Source organism: Nomascus leucogenys, chromosome 18 (genome assembly GCF_006542625.1).
Source record: "Nomascus leucogenys isolate Asia chromosome 18, Asia_NLE_v1, whole genome shotgun sequence".
NCBI classification, from domain to species: Eukaryota; Metazoa; Chordata; class Mammalia; order Primates; family Hylobatidae; genus Nomascus; species Nomascus leucogenys.
The window spans coordinates 81,223,303-81,239,682 of record NC_044398.1 but is presented as its reverse complement, the minus strand read 5'-3'; the positions used below and the strand labels follow the sequence as shown (position 1 = coordinate 81,239,682).

The 16,380-nt window shown below is 37.8% G+C and overlaps 1 protein-coding gene across 5 annotated transcripts in view; it reads right to left on the bottom strand.

Moving 5' to 3' along the window:
* The window catches only part of TNPO1 (transportin 1), a 99,348-nt gene that overhangs the window by 51,668 nt on the left and 31,300 nt on the right, over nucleotides 1-16,380 (bottom strand). For all 5 annotated transcript variants that reach the window (XR_004026819.1, XM_030799139.1, XM_003266050.3 and 2 more), the window contains exons 2-5: nucleotides 13,979-14,092; nucleotides 11,165-11,240; nucleotides 6,567-6,716; nucleotides 356-462 (exon numbers count right to left, since the gene is read on the bottom strand). Coding sequence is in view for 4 of the 5 variants with exons in the window: in XM_003266050.3 (XP_003266098.1) it covers nucleotides 356-462; nucleotides 6,567-6,716; nucleotides 11,165-11,240; nucleotides 13,979-14,092 (447 nt within the window). In the remaining variant the exon portion in view is untranslated. The remainder of the gene's footprint in view (nucleotides 1-355; nucleotides 463-6,566; nucleotides 6,717-11,164; nucleotides 11,241-13,978; nucleotides 14,093-16,380) is intronic.

The following is a 16,380-nucleotide window of genomic DNA, read 5'->3' as shown; positions in this document are numbered from 1 at the left end:
AGAGAAGCTAAGAAAGTACTCATGGTCCAGGAATTTGGTAAATTTCATTCTATCTTTAACTGATTAAGCTTGACAAAAACTGTTTATTACATACATATACATCCAAGAATAATTTTAGAACAGAAAAGCAAGATATGTCCTTGTGTGAAATATAGTAAAAGAGGTTTATAATGTAACGGTTTTTATAGAAAAATAAATGATTTACAAATGTAATATAACACAAAGGTAACTTTAGGTTTCTAAGTTTTGAGAAGCTGTATGTTTCAGAGGAAATATTTTTCCCAAAAGCTGCTAATACACAACATGACAAGAAAAACAGAAAAAACCCAATTATGTATGAAACAAATATCCTTACCTCACAGGTATTATAATCTTCAGAATCCAACAGGCTACAGAGTTTTGGTAAGAGGTCAGGCCAATTCTGCAATTCTCCCTTGGAGGCTATAGTTGTGATCAAAATACCTTGAACAAAAACACACTTCTTTAGGAAATCCAACAGCATTATGTCAGGTATTGCCATGTGAGCAACTGTGTGCATAAACACATTTTATGTAAATAATAACATTTGGCCAGGCATGGTGGCTCATGCTGTAATCCCAGCATTCTGGGAGGCCGAGGTGGGCAGATCTCTTGAGCCCAGGAATTCCAGACTGGCCTGGGCAACATGGTGAAACCCTATCTCTACTAAAAATACAAGAAAATCAGCTGGGCGTGATGGTACGTGCCTGTGATCCCAGCTATTCAGGAGGCTGAAGTGAGAGGATCACCTGAGTCAAGGAGGTCGACGCTGCAGTGAGCCATGACTATGAGACCACACTCATGCCTGGGCAGAGTGAGACCTTGTCTCAAAAAATTAGTAACACTCACTAACAACACCCATATCACCATTGCGTACCTTGTGGAAAAAAAATCTCACATAAACCAGATCTGTTTTTAATACTGTTTTTCAACATTTCACCCTCTAAGGTTTTTTGAGTTAAATTTACCAAGTATAAGAATCCAACTTCTTTTTCTGCCATAATACCAAGAATAGCTCCACCAATTAAAATTAATTCTAATGGCTGGGCACAGTGGCTCACACCTGTAATCCCAGCACTTTGGCAGGCTGAGGCGGGTGGATCACATGAGGTTGGGAGTTCAAGACCAGTCTGACCAAACATGGAGAAACCCCATCTCTACTAAAAATACATAATTAGCCGGGCATGGTGGTGCATGCCTGTAATCTCAGCTACTCAGGAGGCTGAGGCAGGAGAATCGCTTGAACCTGGGAGGCGGAGGTTGCAGTGAGCCAAGATCATGCCACTGCACTCCAGTCTGGGCAACAAGAGCGAAACTCTGTCTCAAAAAAAAAAAAAAAAATTCTAATTTATCCATACAAAAGAGTAGAAAGAAAATATGCCAAAATGTTAGCAGCACTTAACACTGGGTGACGAACTTATGAGTCTGTTAGGTTCAAATAAAAGACACATTAAGATGCTAAAAATAGCCCCCTGACTTAATCTGGAACCAGAGCCAAGGACCATGGTAGGAAAAACTTAAGTAGATGAGTATCACTTGAGAATAATCCTGTATGTTTCACTGCTTACAACACTCTCACTCATGTAGGCAGGCTACATACTCCTACAACAGTTCCCACTTACTTGATCAAGAATGAGTCGCCAGAAAGGCGATCTCGGAGGCTGGGTGGCCCATGCTCACTGATCATGTTGTTCTGACTGAATGGATTATCTCAACTGTATTATGCAGTAGAGTTGTGACAGTCAATTAATTATGCAAATACACACAAATGTAAGGAAAGTTTTGTGTTAATACAAACACAAGGACAACGGAAAGGTTTTGTGTTAATATTTTTTTCTGCCTTAGTAAACATATTAGTTATATAATATGCTTAGTGATTATGGATCTTTTAGTGCCAGAAGAGTATAAACTCTGACAATAGGCAAACTATATGCATTCTAAGCTGTAAAATATGAGTGTACAAAAATGAAAAGAAAATTCTTCATAGGGTTATTTTGAAAATTCAATTGGATATATAGAACATGCCTGGCATCTAGTAATTTACTGAACAACAAATAACACCATGTGTATAAATTTTCTGCCTTTAGTTTTGAGAAGGTTGCTCTCAATGATAAAGAACTAAAAAAGAATCTAGAAAGTAAAGCTCCTGGCAAATTTATTCTCCACACACAAAAAAATTAAATTGTATAGTAAGAATTAATGTACTGATAGTATTTTCAAGATATAGCCCTTACAATAAAATAGCCTTCCATTAAGATCCAAAATCAGCAAGATCTGATTCTTCCTGCAAATTAGTCTTTCCTAAAGTTAAAATATAAAAGAAATAAGGGAATGAGAAAGATCTGGATCTGTCTAAAAAAACCAAGCATAACTTAAAAAAGACTACAAACAAGCAATAAACAACAAAAATTAAACCCAATCTACAACTTGGTACTAACAAACTGCTCACATTCATTACTTCTGTTAACAGAACACTAAAGAATGTTGATGGACTAACAAACTTATCTGGACCCATAATCTCACCTAAGCATGAAGAAGTATCTAATACCTAGCATAGCTGCAAAAAGTGGGAAGTGACACATACTTCTCAGTATTTATAACAAGTATGGGAATGAAATCAGTGTGCATGGCAACACCTATTAAAATCTTAAAAATGTTTAAACACACTTTGACCCAATAATGCCAAATACACAAATTAATCCTACACAAATTTTCCTGTAAGTGTACAAACATATACAAAAGAATATTCATTGAAATAATAAAATTACAAACAAACTGTATACTCTCTAAACAAGAGAAACATCTTTACTTCATCTGATGAATTACCTCACAGTCATTAAGATGTGGTCCCTTCCAAATACTTCCTTGATAAGATTCCCAACATGTATTGTTAAGGTTAATAAAAACTTTAAAAGCCAAAGCTGCTAGTCTATTTTTATAATCAGTAGTCTTTTAATTAAAATATTTAAGTATTGTAAATATTATTAATAGATGCTAAGAAATACAAAAATAACACATGGTCCTTGCCCTTAAGGAGCTCAGTCAGGCACTCCCCGACCCCAACATGTGGCATGGTCTGGAGACATTTTTGGTTGCTACAGCAGGGTATGTGGCTGCTGCTGGTATCCAGTGGGTAGAGGTCAGGTGTGCTGATTAACATCCTGTAGTGCACAGACAAAATAGCCCAACAACAAAGAATTATCCAGTCCAAAATGTCACGTGCTGAGGTTGGAAACTCTGGTCTAGAGGAACAGAGTCCTACATCAACTGATAATGCAGAGTCAGAGTACTTGCACTACTATACATATACCAAGAATTTTCTGTAAAGGTTAATAAGTGATGAAGAGTCTGTTGCCAATTCTTAGAGATGATTTTCAGAAACTCCAAAAAATTATTTCACTTACAAAATATGTTCCCAGAAGTGTTTTAAATCTTTTTCTCATGTAAACTAAGATTAGGCAATTTGGGTGATTAAAAAAAAAAAAAAACCTTCCCAGATTTGTTGGAAAGCACCAATGTGTTTAAATAACTCATCAATTTTCCTGAAGCAAAACAAACAAAACAACAACAAAATTATAAAATACTTTATAGAGTCTTTTTTTTTTTTTTGAGACGGAGTCTCACTCTGTCATCCAGGTTGGAGTGCAGTGGCGCGATCTTGGCTCACTGCGAGCTCCGCCTCCCGGGTTCACGCCATTCTCTTGCCACAGCCTCCCGAGTAGCTAGGACTACAGGTGCCCACCACCACACCTGGCTAATTTTTTGTATTTGTAGTAGAAACAGGGTTTCACCACGTTAGCCGGGATGGTTTCGATCTCCTGACATTGTGATCCACCTGCCTCGGTCTCCCAAAGTGCTGGGATTACAGGCATGAGCCACCACACCTGGCCAATACTTTAGAGTCTTAATGCTGTGCCCCCAAAATAATTTCTCCCCTCTTTGGGAAGAATCTCGTCAATCATACTTTCCACCACCTTCACTAATACATATCAAAAAGTGGGGTGGAGGTGGGTGTGAAGGGAGGAGGGACAAAAATGAACTCATTTTTAGCTAACTTATTTCAAGCTCATAGCTGTTTTATCTAGTTAATATTACAGACTTTTTAAAATAGAAAATTTCACATACATATATAAAAACAGAAAAATATAATGAACTAAATGTATCCATTAACTAGCTTCAGCAATCATTAATACATGGTCAATCTTGTTTCATCCATACTTCTACCCACAACCACCTTCACATTCCTAATTGCTTTTTTATCAAATCCCAGACATCGTGTCATTTGAAAATACACTGCAGTTATGTTTGAAGCTCCTTCATCTGCAGTAAAGCAACTAAATAAAAGCTGTTTCTATACTGAAAACTGCAGTGGTCCCTCACAATTAGAATACTTAAATATCTACTTAACATAAAAAACTAAAATGAAAGACCTTCCTTTCATATTCTACTAATACACAGCAAGAAATAAAAATGCCTACATAAGTCAATTTCACCAATCTCTGTCTTAAAATAAGTCAGATGATACCTAAGTGCTTAAATAATTCCCAAGATAAAGTCAGCTCCTAAACATGTTCAAAAACCTTACGAAGGTGAAAGTATTCATTGGGAGATAAAACCAATTCTTCTCTCCCTAGTACTATTACTTCTAACCTTTCAAATTTAAAGACACAAAGTATTGTAGTTTGAACCAAATGGCACTTAAAGATAGGTTTATAATAAAATACAGTTTAGGAAGAAACAATCTCATATCTGGTTTCTATATCCTCTCCTTTCCTTTCAGCTGAGTTGCCAACACTCAGAGGAAACCCACCTTCCTTCTAAATCCCATTCCATTTATGTATGGGGATTTCTCTCCTGGATCTGAAATGGAAAAGGCTGGCACACACTCACCATTCTTTTTAACAGTGTCAAGAGTAGGTAAAGCCTTAAGGTATATAAGAGTACATTCGAGTAATCTAGGGAGTCCTTTTTCTCAAACCACGAATGTCCTCTACCCATCAAATTTAAAATCAGTGTCAATGATGGCACTGTTTAATACAAGAATATCTGGAGGGAGGTCATACAGCCAATGCTTTGTAACTAAGAGGTGAATATTTTTCAAACCCACAACAAGACAAAATAGGAACTCTTTTTTTTTTTTTGAGACAGATTTTCACTTGTCACCCAGGCTGGAGTGCAATGGCATGATCTCGGCTCACTGCAACCTCCACCTCCCGGGTTCAAGCGATTTTCCTGCCTCAGTCTCCCAAGTAGCTGGGATTACAAGCACACGCCACCACACCCGGCTAATTTTTTTGTATTTTTAGTAGAGACCGGGTTTCACCATGTCAGGCTGGTCTCGAACTCCTGACCTCAGGTGATCCATCCGCCTCGGCCTCCCAAAGCGCTTGGATTACAGGCGTGAGCCACCGTGCCCAGCCAGGAACTCTTAACGAAAGCATGTGACTCATTTAATGGACTTTCATTTAACCAGCTTGGGTAGATTAACAGAAGCTTTTTCCAGGTCCTTGTAGAAGTTAGCTGCTTAAGCCCACGGTATACTAAAGGCTGCCCATTAGTAGGCTCCTCTTCAGTATGGCTATTTATTACTGCTTCCATTGGTTGGCAAATGGTGTTAACCAATAGCCAGTTGTGTGTGTTTCCAAATATTTATACGAGTTACTATAATTAAGCATGTTAATTCAGTATTACATAAGCTAACAGAAAGTTGTACTGCCCCTGAAAATAAGCTGAACGCTCTGAAAAGACTAAAAAGTTGCTGCTGAATTACTGACAAGGCAAATATTTAAAAACAAGGGAAAAAATGTAAAAATCTAGAAACCTATAAACACTTGGGTTTTTCATAAACAATTAAAAAGTATTTCTTTACATGTAAAAGTGAAACAAGAAATTATGCATTATGCTAGGCAGAAAATAGGAACTCCAAGCCAGGCGCCATGGCTCAGGCCTGTAATCTCAGCACTTTGGGAGGCTGAGGCAGGCGGATCACCTGAGGTCAGGAGTTCTAGACCAGCCTGGCCAACATGGTGAAACCCTGTCTCCACTAAAAAGTACAAAAATTAGCCAGGCATGGTGGTGGGTGCCTATAATCACAGCTACTCGGGAGGCTGAGGCAGGAGAATCGCTTGAATCCAGGAGGCGGAGGTTGCAGTGAGTCAAGATTGTGCCACTGTACTCCAGCCTGGGCAATAGAGACTGTTTCAAAAAACAAAACAAAACAAAACAAAAACACAAAACAGAACTCTAATCTGCATGCTCAAGAAAAAGCAGTGTCCGCAAATTAATATCACTTGTTGATGCCCCATTTTAACCAACTCTGATTAGGCTAAGTTTGATTAGGCTCTCCTCTTATCCAGGGTCACTGGTTTCATTGGATGAGAGAGCTTTTTACCATGATTACACCATTTCAAAAGCATTTAAAGGCAATGAAAGTTTCCCCACCACAATTTAACATGAAACAGATAAAAATTTCTAAGGAAATAATCTGTCATCTCTAAAAATGACCCAGTTACAAACAAAGTAAGCAAAACTGTTGTAATATAACTTACCAACAGTGGCTCTAATCAGAGGAGAGGAGTCACCAATATTATTTAAACATTCACTTTTAATAAAGTCTGTTACACCATTTGGGAAGTTCTGAAAGTGTGCTTTCACATTATTCTTCAAGATGAGACCACTCAATGATCTTGTGGGTTCATCTGTAATAAAATAATAATAGTAGTGAGTTTTGAAGTAGTCTTAATTTCAAAATGTGCCGATAATAGTTTTAAAAATATTTATATTCAAAAGTTGATTGACATTCAAACTTGCTATAACCAGTTAAAATAATTATAAATGATTAACAAAAGATTAGCTCTATGATTTATAGCTCAGGGTTTTTCAATCTTGACATACTGACAATTATTTGTTGCAGGGTGCTGCTGTCCTATGCATTTTAAGATATTAAGTAGCATCATCAGCCACAGATGCCAGCAGCACCCCTCCAAGTTGTGTTAACCAAAAATGTTTCCAGATAATGTCAAATGTTTTCTGGGGGTTAAAATTGCCAATGGTTGAGAACCACTGATTTAAGAGTGAATTTCGTTTATATATATGGCCACTGTGCTCAAGCTTTATTGTTTCCTGATATAATCGTCATCATAAGGCTGGAAGTATTAGTCATTAAAAATATCCTATTAAAATTTTGTTGTTTTTTTTTTTTTAAGGCTGGGCGTGGTGGTTCATGCCTGTAATCCCAGCACTTTGGGAGGCCAGGAGTTTGAGACCAGACTGGCCAACATGGTGAAACCCCGTACCTACTAAAAACCCCCAAATTAGTCAGGCATGGTGGTGTGGCAGTGCCTGTAATCCCAGCTACTTGGGAGGCGGAGGCAGGAGAATCACTTGAACTCAGAAGGCAGAGGCTGCAGGCAGAGAAGCCAAGATCATGCCACTACACTCCAGCCTAGGCGACAGCGTGAGACTCTGTCTCAAAAACAAAAAAAAGAATTTTTGAAATCATTTTCCTCCAGTGTCAAAAAAAATATTGAAAAATTAAGTGGACAAAGAATATATAAGATCATCTTCATGTAACAAATGTAACTGCTGTAAATTTATATCATGTTTTTCATTTGCCTCTGAACTTACAAGCAAAAAACTACCTCTAAAAACATTTAAAAAGAGTTTTCTTAAAATAAGTTTAATCCATAGATAGTATTTACAAATTTTCAAAAAGCTACTTAATACTAGTAGAACATAACTGATGGCTTTACCAGTTGGCATCGACACCAACAATATTAGCAACAGTTAACACCTTCGAAATGCTTATGACTTATTAAACATTGCTAAGTGCTTTCCAAGTGGCACTGCACTTAATCCTTACAACTTCATGAGGCAGGTATTATTCACCCCATTGCACAAGTGAAGAAACTAAGGACTTTGAATCATTCTTCAGTATTACACCCCTCTCAAAGGGCTATAAAATGAAGAGCTGGCGTGTTGAACAGAATGTTATTGTAACACCATTGTTTTACCTGTCTTAGTAAAAAATAATATATCCCAAGCTCGTTCTAGTTAGTATGATGTTCCCAAACTCTGACTGGCACTGAAATCTTCAAGAATGAAGCACATGCAGAGGCAAAAAGAGCAGTTTCTCTGCACACAAACTCCATTCAGGTCATCACACAGCACTATAAAACCTTGTATGTCATCATTTAAAAACTACTTTCCATTTTCAATTACAACAATTTCAATTGCGAGACTCCGTCTCAAAACAAAACAAACAAAAATACTTTTAAATTCTCTTAAAAGTTAAAAACTGCCATGAAATAAATGAAGCCAGATATTTAACTTCTTTAAGCAATAAACTTGCCTTAAATTACCTGTTAATAATTCAGCCATATAATTATTTTAAATGGCATGACTTTGTTTACAGGAAATATAGTATATTGTTTTTACCATAAAGGCTACAAGATGAAGAGTTTTAATAAACCACAACATGAGGTGAAACAATATTAAAAGTATATACTCTCCTAAAATCCATTTTAAAAATTCAACAACTAACGATTTCCTGTTTTACAAAAATTAAGACTACTTCAGTGGACCCTCAATTTGTTCATTTGTAAAGTGAGATAATTAGAGCAGCTGATCTGAGGTATCTTACAGATCAAAAATTTTACTCTACAATTCAGTGATAAGATTACTAAATAAGCATTTTCATTTAAGATGTTACTTGTATTCCTGCTTTAATATGAACAGCCATGATGCAAAGATTTTTTTAAATGGAAAACTACATGCAGCAAACTTGTGTCCCAATCTTCCTAGGGAAAAAAAATAAATGCATAAACACAAGAAGAATTATCAAGTGTTAAACCAACGTAAAACTACTGCATCCTCGGAGAAACTGCATAATGAACATAAGAAACATTTTAGGGTCAAGAAAATCTGAATAAAATCCTTTCCAACATTTTATGGTTTTGTAATTAATATCTTTGTGGAAGCAATGACTTCCAAACTCTCTTGCCACTACTGAACAAATTGTGTGTTTTTTTAAGTACTTCTTAAGTACTTAAGTACACTGGAGTGCAGTGGCACGATCACAGCTCACTGTAGCCTTGACCTCCTAAGCTCAGGTGATCCTCCCACCTCAGCCTCCTGAGTAGCAGGACCACAGGTGCGTGCCACTATGCCAGCTAATTTTTATAGAGATGGAGTTTCACCATTCACTATGTTGCTGATCTTGAACTCCTTGCCTGAAGCAATCTTCCCGCCTTGGCCTCTCAAAGTGCTGGGATTACAGGCGTGAGCCACCTTCCCTGGCCTGAAGTATCCTTATAACCCAAGAAAGAGCCACCTTGCCTGGCCTGAAGGAAGTATCCTTATATCCCAAGAAAGCTTTACTCAAGAGTATAATATTGTAACAATCCTAATATTTGGAATGTAGGATAAGAACATGAGAGTGGGCAGCTTAGTGAAAATAAATTTAAAAATTTCAAATAAAACAATTAGATTTAAAAAAATCCATTTATAAATATCTTAGTAAAGAAACAAACAGGTTGATCATAAACTGTGTCAGAAAAATTTCTATATTAAGAAGCAATGTATCACAAATATATTTATCACACTAGGAATTTTAATTGTTGAAATAATTCTTAAGTTTCTTAACACCTAGACTTGAGTTCTAAATTTTCTATTGTGTCCTTCATTCACAAATTAAAATCCCCCAAATTAACTACAAAATCAACTGAAAATACTTCAAAAGAAATCACCGTGCATGAATTATGAAAATCTGAATACAAGATCAGTGAGTTTTTACTACACATTAACACCATTAACCTGTCAGAATTTGGAGCTGAAACTTTACAGATGGTCTGGTTGTCTAAAACTTGTTATTTCCCAATTCCAAGTGCGGTGATGTTATTAATTGCACCATGGCTTCTAAAACACTAATCACTGAATAGGGTACAGTGCTTTCATTTAGAGGCCAATCAGTTGCTGAATAAATATTTAATTGACTTCTATGTGTCCACAATGTTTCAGGAAGGGAATACCCAAATAATGCTATGAAAAACAACTCTCACTACAATGTAAGCTCCTTGAGGGCAGTGATTTTTGTCTGTTTTGTTCACTTTTCTCTCCTGAGCCTGCAAATTGCATGGCAGAGATGGTGCTCCATAAATATTTATGAAATAATGTCTAGTGGGATGCATGACATATTATTAGAAATAATCAAATGACCATGTCATTTAAAAATCAGACTACTCAGGCTTTAAACTGTCATAGAAATCATTTAAATTTAAAATTAAGAGTCATGAAAAAGTTTCATGTATACTTTCATAAGTTTTTTTAAAAAGTAACAAAAGTCTACTTATGAATAGAATGATCCCACTTTTTGCTAAATAATTTTAAAATAGTATGTGGCCATATAAGAGCAGAGAAGGATATAATTCAAGAGATCAACAATAATTATCTCTGGAAGATGGGATAAATAATTTTTCATTTTGATTATATGACCTTTCAATTTTTTTTCTACAAAAAACACGCATATTCAGTTATTAAAACCTACATTCAATCTTTGTATTACCAACTTTTGTTATATCCATCTATATGCATGAAAGCAAAACATTAAAGTAGACTTGGCAACAAGTTATTCACCTGCAAAGAATTAAGTAACTTATTATACAAACACCCTATTAAAAATGAATGCTGGCTGGGCACGGTGGCTCACACCTGTAATCCTAGCACTTTGGGAGACTGCGGCAGGTGAATCCCCAGAGGCCAGGAGTTCAAGGTTAGCCTGGCCAACAAGGCAAAACTGTCTCTACTAAAAATACAAAAAAATTAGCTGGATGTGGTGGCGCATGCCAGCTACTAGGGAGGTTTGGCATGAGAATTGCTTGAACCCGGGAGGCAGATGATGTGGTGAGCCGAGATTGCACCACTGCGCTCCAGCCTGAGTGATAGAGTGAGACTCTGTCTGTATATACATAAAAAAAGGAATGCTTATTAAACATGTAAATATTGAGTGGTATTAACTAAGACTGTTCATCCCACATCTATAAAGCACAAGGTTACTACAAAATGAAATCCTCTGAAATGAATAATTCTCAGTACATTTAAATAGGTCTTAAAGAAACTTTAAATAGTTATCAATACAAATCCTACTTACCTTCAGACTTTAATTTTGTAAGAACAAAAATCAAGTAGTTGTTAAAGTCTGGATATTGATTAAGTTGTTCCAGTTTCTAGAACAAACAGTAGTTAAGGAAACTTCTCTGTGTAATCTCAGAAGAAATTAAGCATTTTAAATCTAAAAATCAAGGATCTCTTTGGTGATATTTTCAGTCTTGCATTTTTTTTTTTTAAACTAAGAATAAGGATATCTTACTAAAATCTATCAACATGTTATTTCAAAAACACACTAGTGCTTGCTAAACCTCTTAGGTGCTTTATGGCTGAAATGTATCAATTACATGCAATAAAACATAAAGTTCCAGCTTCAGCATGCTCCATATAGCAAAAAATATTCAAAAAAATTCTTGTATTTCAACTTTAAACCACTCTAAATAGAAAGGTATTTAAGCATAAAATAACAAAAATAAAAGCATTCCAAATGAAAACAAGTCTCAGAGTTGAAGATCATTTAGAGAAATTAACTTTATAGAATAACTAAAAAAAAAAAAGATACTTTTCAGACTCATTTGTTCTTTAGAATCCAAAAAGATAAAGTGCCATTTATGCACAAGGCTATATATCTTATAAAGTCAGCATTATGAGATTATTGCACTATAGCTGTACAACTCTTCCCCTCATCCCCAAGATTCAACATTTCTAGTGATACCAATTTGCAGGTATTTCATCGCCGTCGGGAGGCAGCTGTGACAAAATGCTCTTACATCTTTCTTCAAGCCCTGACTCTCAACCCCTAACTAATATGCTTCCCAACTGTGTTTTACTACATAGAAAGATTAAAATGTTTTGTTACCCAACAAATCTAAATTTCTGATTAAATCCATGAATCAAACTAAAGTAACACTTTATTAGCTATTTATTACTATTTGAATACCCTCAATGTTTAGGGGTCAGAAAGCAAACGAACCAACAACATGGTCTCTGGTAAAACTGCAAGGTGTAACTACTTTCTCCAACCAAGACAGTAATTCTTGTTTTAGTGAATGGCCCAGATTAACAACATGCTGATATGCCAACGAATTTTTCAAAACTATTTCCTGATAAGGTTTACCTTCTTACAACTTGAGCTACATCTCTTTATCCTATTATAGTGGTCTTTCAAAAAGTACTCAAAAGCCTGTACAAAACAATAATTAAATATATTACCTTCTTAGGAGAGACAAAATTAGGCACTCTGAAGCAGCAGTATGTATTTTTAGCTAAAGTAGTTTTCCTCTCACAGCAACAGAAAGTTGTTCTTTCTCAGAGGACATACTAAGTCCCAGGCACACAGAATAAACTGTAAATTGACTACTAGCCCAAGCACGGTACTAAGCATTTATGAGGTGCCTAATAAATGTAGACTAAAACAAGAAATTATGATATATGGTGCCACAGAATAACTACAATGCAGGATTGGGCTTAGCTAATTTAAGAAACTAGTAACTGTATCATATAATACCTGCAATTAATCAACTATCAACTTCTATCATCCCTAGAACTATGACAACACAAATTAAGGCTGAGCCATAGCACGGTTTACAAGATACAAACGGCAATACATTCCAAAACTGTTCTTTCTCAGTACTAGAAGTACCCAAACAAAATGGCTTTTAAAAATCCAAGCAGATCTAAATCACTATCCCTTCCACTTTTAAATGGGAAGCATTATATTAACCAAGAAGGTAAGTACTAATTTTGTCATCTATTGAAGGTTTTAAATTACGGCAATGCAGTATTTCTGCGAAACCCTCGGGGTAAATAACTCCATCTTTATAGATGTTTTAAATGTAAATAAACTCAAACACGAAGAGCTTACTTACCAAACTCCATATTAAGTAATTTTGCTGCTTTTTGACAATAAAAATCAAGAGGCTTTTCTGCAAAAAACAGTAGACTTAACTTCTTTAGGCTTAAAAGATCGGGGGTTAAAAGGTTATTCATGATATAATGAGTGAATGTTTCCTTTACTGGATCCAATAAGAGCTCTCCATCTGAGCGCGGTTTAGGGCACTACAGAAAGCATACGTGGTAAAGTTTTGGTTCTCTTAACCTTTTCTGTCTCTAAAACCGTAGCAACAGGATCACTACACCAGCACACTCGGTAAAGACCTAGATAACTGTGCAGTCAGCCTTGAGCCAAAGCTTTAAAAATAAAATCTCACTTGGGTGACAACGAGCTCGCAACAGGTGTTAACACCAGTAATCCCAGGGTGAGGCACAGAGACCCCTTTCCCCCACCTGTAGGTCCCCAGCCCTTTTAGGGCAAGGACGTGGAAAAACCCCCAGGACCCACACAGCTGCAGTTCAAACCCCGCGCCAGCTCCACCCATTTCTGGCCAGCCAGGCTGCGAGCTCCGCCGCGCACAGAGCGCCCTCCACCCGGCCTCCTGCTCGGCCCGCCACCCCCACCCGCGGGGCGCATTGTGTGGGCCCGGGCCGCTCCCGCCCGCCCGCTCTCTACCCCCGCGGCAGGTCAGCGGCGGGCGGGGACGTGGCGGCCCGGCCCGCGCACATGTCGCGATCCGGGGCGGCGGCCGGGGGCCCCCGCCTCCTGCGCGCCGGAAGCCAGTGGCCTTGGCGGCGTGAGCCCCACGCGGCGGCGCCCCCGGCCCAGGCACAAGGGCCGCGTGCGCGAGTCGCCCGGCAGGGGCAGCGGCGGCTTCCCCCGCGCGCGGACCCAGGGAGGAGGCTGGGCTCGGAGGGCGGGGGAGGGGCAGAGGCGGAGGCGACGGGAGCCCCCGGCCGCCGGGAGCTGGGCCGCAGCGCGGGGCGAGCTGCGCGGGTAGCTGCCAGGCCTCGGAAAGGATACTTGTTGCACGGTTCTCTGGATGGTGGTGTCTGGGGACTGGGATTCCTTCAACAGCTGCAGGATTTGCTGAAGCCCTTGCTCGTCAGGTTTCCACTCATACTCCATCTTGGTTTGCTGCAAATAAAGCCAGACACAGGAAGAGACGGAGCAAATGTTACTCCCGGTGCACAGGCCCAGAGGTTTCCCGCGCGCAGCTGACCCGTTCTCCCCGCCGCCACAACCCCAGCGCTCCCCAGACGCCGTGGACCTGCCTGAGGTGCCCCGAAGGAAGTCTCGGACAGTGAAACCCGGCGGAACTGCTCCTGGCAGCCCGGCCGCCAACGTCTGCTGCTGCTGCCGCCGCGGCCGCCGAGCGCAAGGAGCCGACCAGACTGAGTCACCGCGAATTTGCAATCTGGCCCCAAGATCCGCTCACGGGAGCCCCCTGGGTCCTAGTGCCACGCAGTTTTCTCCAACCCAACCCATCTCTAATTCCGTCCAGATTACTAATGACTTAAGGGCTAATAAAAAGTCAAGTCCTTATCAAAACCCCTGCGAAACACCTGAAGAGATCTGTTTTGGGTATATTATTTTACATACACATGGTGAATTAACGAAAAATGATTGAAATAGGGTAAAAAGGTTGTTAATTTCCCTGACAGTTCAGCAATAATTAGAAGCAATAAAAATCTTTACATTTCAATTTGATATATAAGGCACTAAAAATAGTCTAAAATATTGATGCAGTCACAACCCAGACCTCGAAAACCATTATATGCAACATTTGCAGAACTTGACTTAAAAAAATTGCATTTCTGCATAAACTTCAACTTTTGAACTCCTATTAAGGGAAATAAATTCCATTATGAAATAACTACATTCCATAAGTAAGGACTTTGGGTCGAAGGAAACACAATAAAAATGATGTAATTTTACAACTGGGTAGTGTTTAATTCCATTAAAGTATTTTCACATACTACATTTTCTCATTTGATTTTCATTACAACCTAGTGAGGTATTATTTGCCTCCATGTGGCAACTAAAGCGAAAAAAGATCTGAGCAAACAACCACACTTAATCAGTGAAGACTGAGACACGAATATAGGTTTTTAAAGCTACTATGAGTTGCATCTGCTACAGTCAACTGAAGCTATTAATGACATTTTTCACTAAAACTAAATGCTTAAACAAAAACAACAAAATGTAAGTATCAAGCCTGACGTATTTGTAAAAACCAAACAGTTTGATAAAGGAGAGGATTTTTAACATGAAAAGTCCCTTGCTAGTAGGGGCTTAAAAAAACTACTACCTTTCCACCTCTCTAGTTAGCTTTTTCTTTCTTTTTTAAAATGCCTTTTCCTCTCTCTTTCACTCTTATTTTTCTGCTTAATATCCTGTAATCTGACTTTGCTCACCAAGTTCTAATGACTTCGTAAATGGCCCAATCTAATAAACTGTTCTTAAAAAAAAAAACCCAAAACAAAATCACCACCATCTGGACATAAAATGTATTAATACTGTAGTGTTTTTATTCTAGTCTTCATTCTATGTGTTTTTATGCACATTACATTTTATAATAATGGGATTGTCCTGTTTCTTGCCGGACTTCATATATCATTAAATATTTATTGGAAGTATTTCAATAAAAAGTGAATAGTATTCCATTGTACCACTGTCATTTATTTTTATACACTTTTATTTGATACAATATAGACACAACATTGTACAAATGATAAGCATATGATCCATAGATGGATTTTTACAAAGTGAACCCATCTGTGTAACCAATACCCAGCTCAAGATAGAGATCACTGAGTACGAAGAGGTTTCTTTTGCATCCAATCCCAGCCATTAACCCTTCCTAAAGTAATCCCCAGTATAATTTCTATCACTATAGATTTCTCCCCTTCCCTCCCTTAACTTCAGAAACTTTTAAAAAACTACAAATATTATAATAAATCAAACAACATGGTTGTATAAGACAAGTTAATTCAATCCTATCTCTAGGCTCCCTAGAGAATCCGTTTTAACAATTTTATGTGAATCTTTCTACATTCTAATCTCATATATATTTTTCCTCTTTTTTTTTAGATCATCCTCTATACTACACTAATACTAACTCTATAACGTTTTTTACACATAATATGACATGGCAATAATTCCAGGCCAATACATACCAATTTAACTCACCTTTTAATAGATGCACATTGGTCTTGAGAATGGATAGAGCATAATTTGTTCAACCATCTCCTGATTGGCTTCCAGATTGCTTCTACTTTTTTGCCACTACCAACACAGTAAAAAAAACTTGTACCAATGTCCCTACATAATAGTGGCAACCTGGTGGGGTTATTAGGCCAAAAAGCATGTGAATTTAAAAACTTTTAAACAGTTATTACCAAATTACTTTCCAAAAAGTTATG